Genomic DNA, 9,808 nt, shown 5'->3' on the forward strand with positions numbered 1-9,808 from the left:
TTCAAATTTGTTTATTATGCTTTAAAATGAGTCCAGATCAGCGAGGCGAGTGATGTTCTAGATGCTTCTTGATTTTGATGGAAACGTGGAAATTTTCTTTCAAAGTAAAGTTGTCATTATGAACTACATATTGTCATAGAGAAACAATAGCGTAAATAGATATCCCATGGTATAGGGCGTTTATGTCGCAACTTTTACTGTTATCTCAAGCCATAATTCATGTAATTCTTTCCCGTGAAGCTGTGTGACACTGGTAGTCTCTCATATTGTGCCGTTCATACACTCTCACACGAACAAAACAGTAAAATTCGACAATAATCAACAGTAATCGGCTTGAGATAACAGTAAAAGTTGCGACATAAACGCCCTATACCATGGGATATCTACTTACGCTATTATTTCTCTATGATATTGTGCACTTCCCTGTCGTCAGACAGAACATTTTTCAAATGTGGAATCAATGCAGATAGGTGTACTTTTCAATGCAATTTGCAAGCTACTTTGCATACTTTTGGTTGTGATCGGTACAGTTTTCTCTTCTTCACACAAATTGGTTGAGCCATTTTACTATGAGTGAAAAGTGAAGAGCTACTTCAAACTGGATCACCTTTTTTGAAGCATTTGCTTCAAAAGTTGAGCAAATGCTCTAGTTTATTCATACAATTTTGAGTATAAGCTTCTACTTCTGAGCAAATGCTCAAACTATTTTCTTGATGAACATGTGCAAAAGGTTATGCTTGAAGTTTATTCATAGAAAATGAAGCATAATTATGCTCCATATTTTAGAAGTAATATCGGGGGACCGAGCTTTACTCTGGAGTGTAAAAGCATAGACAATTTGTAATGAAAGATTGAATTCATAGTTTATATTCATTTATTCTTTTTCTCAGTCGTACAATTATTTTTTCCTACAGTTACGTTGAAAAGTGGCCATTGCTGCACTGATTACAGAACGCAAAGAATCACTTTTCCGCTCTAGTGCGGAAAAAATTGCGGGAAAAACAAGCTTATTTTCGAGTGTTGGCAACAGATGTTCGAGGGTTAAGTGTAAGAGAGGGCCGACTGCGCCCTAACTTCGCCTCCCAGGTATAAAATGAAGCAGTCATTCTATTCTATTCTATCTATTCTATTCTATTCTATTCTATTCTATTCTATTCTATTCTATTCTATTCTATTCTATTCTATTCTATTCATTCTATTCTATTCTATTCTATTCTATTCTATTCTATTCTATTCTATTCTATTCTATTCTATTCTATTCTATTCTATTCTATTCTATCTTTCTATTCTATTCTATTCTATTCTCTATTCTATTCTATTCTATTCTATTCTATTCTATTCCTATTCTATTCTATTCTATTCTATTCTAGCTTTATTCTATTCTATTTTTTTCTATTCTATTCTATTCTCTTCTATCTATTCTATTCTATTCTATTCTATTCTTTCTATTCTATTCTATTCTATTCTATTCTATTCTATCTATTCTATTCTATTCTATCTATTCTATTCTATTCTATTCTATTCTATTCTATTCTATTCTTATTCTATTCTATTCTATTCTATTCTATTCTATTCTATTCTATTCTATTCTATTCTATCTATTCTATTCTATTCTATTCTATCTTTCTATTCTATTCTATTCTATTCTATTCTATTCTATTCTATTCTATTCTATTCTATTCTATTCTATTCTATTCTATTCTATTCATCTATCTATTCTATTCTATTCTATTCTATTCTATTCTATTCTATTCTATTCTATTCTATTCTCGTCTATTCTATCTCTATTCTATTCTATTCTATTCTATTCTATTCATTCTATCTATTCTATTCTATTCTATTCTATTCTATTCTATCTAATTCTATTCTATTCTATTCTATTCTATTCTATCTATTCTATTCTATTCTATTCTATTCTTTCTATTCTATTCTATTCTATTCTATTCTATTCTATTCTATTCTATTCTATTCTATTCTATTCTATTCTATCTATTCTATTCTATTCTATTATTCTATTCTATTCTATTCTATTCTATTCTATTCTATTCTATTCTATTCTATTCATTCTATTCTATTCTATTCTATTCTATTCTATTCTATTCTATCTATTCTATTCTATTCTATTCTATCTATTCTATTCTATTCTATTCTATCGAGTCTATTCTATTCTATTCTATTCTATTCCTATTCTATTCTATTCTTTCTATTCTATTCTAGTCTATTCTATTCTATTCTATTATGCCCAAAACTGTCCCTTTTCAAATTTTACTACAGTCCAAATCAAAATCTAGGTTGAGCTACTATCACTCATCAAGATAACAATCTATTCACACTTCAAAAAACAAACACATCATAATTACGAATATCATACTATGAATTCGATTCAGAATGATACTATGTTTGCTACAATATTTGTTTATATACTATGTACTATCCTATACTAACAGCAACTAGTTACTATTTAGGACTTTCTGAAGAAAACATGTTTTCTAAAAAAAGAGAAATAAACGAAAATATGTTTCTCTTGATGAATTTTTCTTCTCGTGTGATCAGCTGGATGATTCCACTCATGCACTCGGTCACAAACTTCCATTACGATATCGACAGACGACTAAATTTCCAGCTGTTTTTCCAAGGACGTATTTATTCTTTTAATGTCCTTCATCAACCTTCAAAATTTTAAATCATCATTCCTGGACCGAAAATCAAGTAACGAAGCAGTGTGTGATTACATAACCTTATCTTTTGGACAACATTAACATTTTATCAAAATTTTTGGAGAGAAATAGTACAGGCTCAGCCTAGTTTTTCCTCCAATGTCATAATTGTATTATGATTATAGTATTTTATAAAATAAATTAATAAGTTATTCAATGGTTGAGACCTAGTGCAATAGAATTTTCATATCATAAACCTACTTTGTTCAAAATTTCGTGAGAATCTTTAGAGCCGTTTTCGAGATCCGGTCACATACAGATATATATAATTATATAAACATAAAAATATCTAAACATCTAAACATCTGAACATCTAAACATATGAACAGAAATTGTTCGTTTAATAGTATAGGATAAAAAATACTCAACTTCATTCATATGGCCCATTCTGGTAATACATCCGTATTGAATCTTATTCTAGAATGGACAACTGAAATCAGCTGACGTATTATCATCCATAATGCAATCTCAAATTCGACGTATTTTCATCCGTGTTGCAATTTCGTTTAAGCATGGACGGTTCAAATGTAATGAGTTCAATCCATATTGCATATATCGAGTTCCAATGTAAACGTGCTGTGCCATCCATATTGCAATTTCGATTTGGCGCGAACATTTGAAATCTATTGTCGCTCGGCTAAGCTATCAAGTCGTCACTCCGCCCCACATCTGCCCTCAATATAAATCTCGTTTCCATTATCCCCGCCACGGGGTGGCTGTTAATGCTCATTGGGGGACCGCAGGATGGAGAGAGAAAGGAAAAGATGGAGAGAAAACAGGAGGGAATGAGAGGGAAAATGTATGGAAACGCTGAGTAAGAGGAGTTGATCGAAAGAAAACTAGAGGTAGTGAGAGAGAAACTAATGGAAACACAGAGTAAGAGGAGTAGATCGAAAGAAAACTAGAGGGAGTGAGATGGAAATCCATGGAAACACAGAGTAAGAGGAGTAGATGGAAAGAAAACTAGAGGGAGCGAGAGGTAAAAGTATGGGAACGCAGAGCAAGAGGAGTGGATCGGAAGAAAACTAGAGGGAGTGAGATGGAAATGTATGGAAACACAGAGTAAGAGGAGTAGATGGAAAGAAAACTAGAGGGAGCGAGAGGTAAAAGTATGGGAACGCAGAGGAAGAGAAGTAGATCGAAAGAAAACTAGAGGGAGTGAGATGGAAATGTATGGAAACACAGAGTAAGAGGAGTAGATCGAAAGAAATCTAGAGGTAGTGAGAGAGAAACTAATGGAAACACAGAGTAAGAGGAGTAGATCGAAAGAAAACTAGAGGGAGTGAGATGGAAATGAATGGGAACGCAGAGGAAGAGGATAAGATGGGAAGAAAACAGGAGGGAGTGAGAGGGAGAAGAAAGGATACACCGAGTAAGAGGAGTAGATTGAAAGAAAACTGGAGGGAGCGAGAGGTAAAAGTATGGGAACGCAGAGGAAGATGATAATATTGAAAGAAAAAAGGAGGGAGTGAGAGGGAGAAGAAAGGATACACAGAGGGAGATGATTAGATGGAAAGAAAACTAGAGGAAGTGAGAGAAAACGCATTAGTCCAAGTGGAACCGGCTGAGCGGGTGCAATCTTCTGCCTTCCATAAATTACACAGATATTGTGGTGATAATACTTCGACGATTTTTACAGCTTCTGATTCCCGTATTAGAAGTGGTAAACCTATATGAGGCATGTTGCATCCCTAGATACAAAGTATTGTGTTGAAGATAAGTGCTTATAAACTGAACTACATTTTAGGCTCAAGTTGTAGAAATATTTCTTTGAACATTTATGGAGGTTTCTCAAATTAGAACACTCATTTGTACAAAACCAAGGGCTTCTGTAGTGAGTACAGATTTGATGAATAGAATAATGAAATCTTGATTGTTGTGTACATAATTTTATATTGGCTAAAAAGAAGCTATGCAGCTGTATAAAGCACTTGATAAAGTTCATTGTGGAAGTGCAAATTAGATCGGTTATTTAGTATTGACATTCATTGTGATAGTGAGAAGCTATTACTAATAATAATTAATAACTAATAATTACTGTGAAAGTAACCGCATGAAGGCAGATCATCTTCAGTAGAAGATCAAGCCGATCGCATACCCTCGCAACACCTGAAGCAACGGCATGATACTACTCATTATGATGAGCATTATTGCCCTAAGGAATTTGAATGAACCCTTGAACAAAGCAGTTTGGGTTAATTTAACCATGATTCCTGAGCAACCATATAACAGACATGAAATTAAATTCCGAGAAGCTAACTTGGAAGACACTTTATCAGCTTGTATCTCTTGTTCCAATCTCTTGAGATCTAACTATAAGACATACGGGTGTTGAAGATGTTTACCCTACAGCACCTAATTAAGTCCGTTATTACTTTGATCGTAGATTTCAACTGGTGAGAGCTTTTGGAATGTCTTAGATTTCTTGGTAAACTACGTCTTAATTGAAACAACTTGTTATCATTTTGTTTTATTGCAGGATATGAGATGTAGTTTCTTGACAATAATGAGATTCAATATTGTTATTTTAGATTCATTATTGAGTATTTTCATTGGATAATATTCAGTGATCTTGAGGAACAAACAGAGCGTAAGAAAAATAGAGAATCATTAAAAGATGTTAAAAATCTGGTGTGGCGCACACACACAACTTTCCTTGCCGTTATGAAAATTGATCACCTGACGTGTTCACGCGCATCTCAAGTCTTCTATTCAAAGATCTGAGCCAGCTGGTGACAGGACAATAACGCTGGAGACATACATGAGGTCTGCCATCTCTTCATAGTGAATGATTTATAGAATCAACAATAATTTGCAATTGAATAATCACATTTTCTCGAATTTAAACCTTATTTTCAATTTCAGGTGAAAATGTTACTGAACATCAATTTATCGTGGAGATTTTCTTTTCCATTTGAATTTTTTGTTTAAATTGTATCTGAAGCCTGATAATTGGGAATCTAAAATCAAACTTTGCATAGATGGGGCAGAGCTCCTGAAATTTTTACAGATATGGGACTTGTGGCAGTTGATAGAGCTTATTAATGAAAAATTTAGGTATGAATTTGATCAAAATCGTTGGAGCCGTTTTCAAGAAAATCCCTGTTTTTGGCAACATTTCCGCCATTTTAGCCGCCATCTTGAATTGCATTTGATCGAAATTGTTCGTGTCGGATCCTTATAGTGTAAGGACCTTGAGTTCCAAATTTCAAGTCAGTCCATTAATTGGGAGATGAGATATCGTGTACACAGACGTACATACACTCATACCTACACACACAAACACATACTGACCAATAACCAAAAATCACTTTTTTGGACTCTTGAGTCCTTGAAACCTTGAAACAGGAGACCTTGAAACGTATAGAAATTTGGAAATTGGGGTACCTTAATTTTTTTCGGAAAGCAATACTTTCCTTGGTAAAGTAGTACTTTCCTTGCCCTAATAGGGCAAGGAAAGTAATAAACATGAATACCAGTTCTAGATTCATAATAAATAGATATTAATTGCGACGACTTCTGAGTACTTCAGAAGTAGTACACTTGTCAAAATAGTACAATAAATACGTTATTATATTCCATTAACTGTGGTAGCTTATACAAGCCTATAACTAGAATCAAGATGCCTCCAGACTGTGGTAGAGAAGCTTATACAACCTCAAAAAGATACAAGCTAAAATCAAGAAGCATCCAGTATATTACCAGAGGCAAATATACAAGGTATCAAATTGAACGGCATCTTCACTCTATGATATAACTTGCTCATCTGGATTTTTTGAAGCATAATAAACAAATTTGACCTTAGAGGTACTCAAAACTTCTAAAGTGCTCAATCTTCCTCTCAGTTTAATTGCCAACAATATATCAAAGGGAAAAATCTGTGATAAAATGACCTGTTGCCATTTTTTTCGCATTTGAACAACTTTTCGAAGAGGAAGAGATCTTCTGTGATAAAATGACCTTTTGCCTTTTTTTTCTTGAATTTCTGTATGAACTAAATGGGCGTTGACTGCGCGTTCAACGATATGCATGTACTAAGATTTCCTTGCATTTTTCATTGTCATTCCCAGAAGAAGAAAATAATTTATCCTACTCTTTTCATGCTGAAAGCGTCGGATAAGCATTCGTCCAAGAGGAAAAATTTGTGAATGTAACTCTCCATTAAGCGTCAAAGGGTGATGTTCATTTTTCTCAGAGTCATTATTCACAATTTTAGTGATGAGAGTGACTTATTTTTCTCAACCAGGCATCATATTTTTACTTTCCTTGCCCTATTACCATAGGTAAGGAAAGTATTGCTTTCCGAAAAAAATTAAGGTACCCCAATTTCTAAATTTCTATACGTTTCAAGGTCCCCTGAGTCCAATAAATGGTTGGGTATGGTCTGTATGTGTGTGTGTGTATGAGTGTATGTGCGTCTGTGTACACGATATCTCATCTCCCAATTAACGGAATGACTTAAAATTTGGAACGTAAAGTCCTTACAATATAAGGATCCGACACGAACAATTTCGATCAAATGCGATTCAAATGACGGCTAAAATGGCGAAAATGTTGTCAAAAACAGGGTTTTTCGTGATTTTCTCGGAAACGGCTCCAACGATTTTGATCAAATTCATACCTAGAATAGTCATCGATAAGCTCTATCAACTGCCACAAGTCCCATACTGTAAAAATTTCAGGAGCTGCGCCCCATCAATGCAGATAGATTCCCAATTATCAGGCTTTAGAAAAATTGAAACGAAAAAATCAAGAGGAGTAGATTGAGCATGAAAATCTCTAATTAATGTTCAGTAACATTTTCACCTAAAATTGAAAATAAGCTTTAAATTCGAGAAAATGTGATTATTCAATGGCAAATTATTGTTGATTCTATTAAATCATTCACTATGAAGAGATAGCAGACCTCATGTGTGTCTCCAGCGTTATTGCCCTGTCACCAGCTGGTTCAATCTTTGAATAGTAGACTTGAGATGCGCGGGAACACTAGCGTCAGGTGATCAATTTTCATAACGGCAAGGAAAGTTGTGTGAGTGCGCCACACCAGATTTTTGTTTATATCGTGTAGTTAAGGATAATAATTATTATTGAAGTCGAATCTATTCTCATTCGGGAATCATTCTCATTCGGGGATTGAACTGGATTGAATTGGCAGGAACAATTTGTCTGAATAATGAAACAAGCTTGTTTGCTTGTTGAAACAAGCAAATCTTGAAACAAGCATTGCTTGTTAATCATTCAAGTATAATCTATAACTCTACCACTATAGTGCTATAATTTAAAGACTATAATATAAAGTGTAATCCTGTATCAACTTCCACCTATTTGTTTTTCTACAGATTTTAAATAGCTTTTAGAATAGTCACAATTATTTTGAAAAAAGGAACAAGAATCTCACAAAAATGTCTCGATTTTTAGAATCTCTGTTACCATTACTTTAGCCTCCATGAATTCATTTTCCAATTCAGGGTTATGACTAGTGACCTTACACTATCTTTGGCACAACACTTTTCAGTCAAAATGATTCTTATTCAGAAAATTCTGTTAGGTTACCTCCATGACTCCATGATTTCATTTTTGGTTTCAGGATGATGACTATTGACTACACCGCTTTACACCACTCTTTTTCCTGAAACAATTTTTTGTGAAAATTTGTTGATTTTTAGAAAACTCTTCTTTCAACTTCTATGAATTTATTTTTGATTTCAGGGTGATGACTAGTGGCCTGGCACCGCTGCTAGTGTTGGTGTGCGCGTTGGTGACGCGCAGTGGTGGGGAGGCGACCTCGGCCTCATCGGCAATTAGCCTCCCGATCGACGAGGACCGCGAGGAGTTGGTGCTCGGATACCTCACAGGTACTCATGTGAAATCTATATTTAAAGCCCAAACATCAATGATTCTCAATAACCATCGATTTTTATATAGTTGAAAAATATCGCCAATCACAAGATATAGCTTTACTCTATTAATTTACTTTTGTTATTGAACTTTCAAAACTATCCAATTATTTATAGATATGCTCAATTTGTAGTGATGGTTCAATGATACAAAGCGAGCTCAAGTGTTGCGTATCAAATACTGTGTATCAGACTTGTGATTGGTGGAAGCAACTCCCAGTTGCCTCTGAATGGGAGGAGCTAGCTGACATTGTGGGAGTGACATTGCACCAATCACAAGCCAGTAAAGTGACGTAGCTCTGTCTTCTTGTCAGCTGATCGTATGAAGAGACGTTATTTTGTTAATGTAAACAGTTAAGCTTTCTGATGAATATGATGATGATGATGATGATGATGATGATGATGATGATGATGATGATGATGATGATGATGATGATGATGATGATGAACAAGAAGAACAAGAAGAAATGGAAGAAGTAGAAAATACTTTTTGTGGCTCATAAGACTGTACACAACTCACAACTCAATATCACCTCAATATCACCTAAATATCACCTTAATATCGGTGCATCAATGTTTTGATAAATATTCTTTGCAGGATCCCAGCGACAGGAAGGCGACACAGTCTACGCGCGACCGGGTCTCACCATATCAGGCGCAATCAGCCTGGCCGTAGACGAGGTCAATAGAGGCCTACTGGCCGCCAGTGGATACCGGCTGAGCTTCGTGGTGGCCGAGACATACGGCAGCGAGGAGGTGAGCATACGGCAGACGGCGTCGCTGTGGGTGCAGAACGTGTCAGCGCTTATCGGGCCTCAGGAGACGTGTGTGCATGAGGGACGTATGGCGGCTGCTTTCAACCTGCCTATGATATCTTATGTAAGTGACCTATGATATCTTATGTAACTGACCTATGATATCTTATGAAAGTGACCTATGATATCTTATGTAACTGACCTACGATATCTTATGAAAGTGACCAATGATATCTTATGTAACTGACCTACGATATATTATGTAAGTTACATTCAATGATTCAATCATTCACATACTAGGAGAGAAGAGTAATATTTCATTATTCTCATACTAAAATATCTTCTGAACCAACTTGTTAACTCAATCTACTGAATTATTCTATTGGACTGACCACTGACGGTAGGACATGCATGATGAACATGTGTGTACACACATGTC

At 35.0% G+C, this 9,808-nt stretch overlaps 1 protein-coding gene across 1 annotated transcript; it reads left to right on the plus strand.

Annotated features, from left to right (window-relative positions):
• Positions 1–8,430: 8,430 nt before the first annotated feature.
• Positions 8,431–9,493, plus strand: LOC111057581 (resact receptor-like; the record flags this gene model as incomplete). The annotated part of the gene is given in 2 exon segments (XM_039436868.1): positions 8,431–8,572; positions 9,213–9,493. Coding segments are annotated over 2 exon segments (423 nt in total), but the record flags the coding sequence as incomplete, so codon positions are not given.
• Positions 9,494–9,808: the final 315 nt, after the last annotated feature.

The sequence above is a fragment of the Nilaparvata lugens genome, chromosome 10 (assembly GCF_014356525.2).
Source record: "Nilaparvata lugens isolate BPH chromosome 10, ASM1435652v1, whole genome shotgun sequence".
Lineage (NCBI taxonomy): Eukaryota > Metazoa > Arthropoda > Insecta > Hemiptera > Delphacidae > Nilaparvata > Nilaparvata lugens.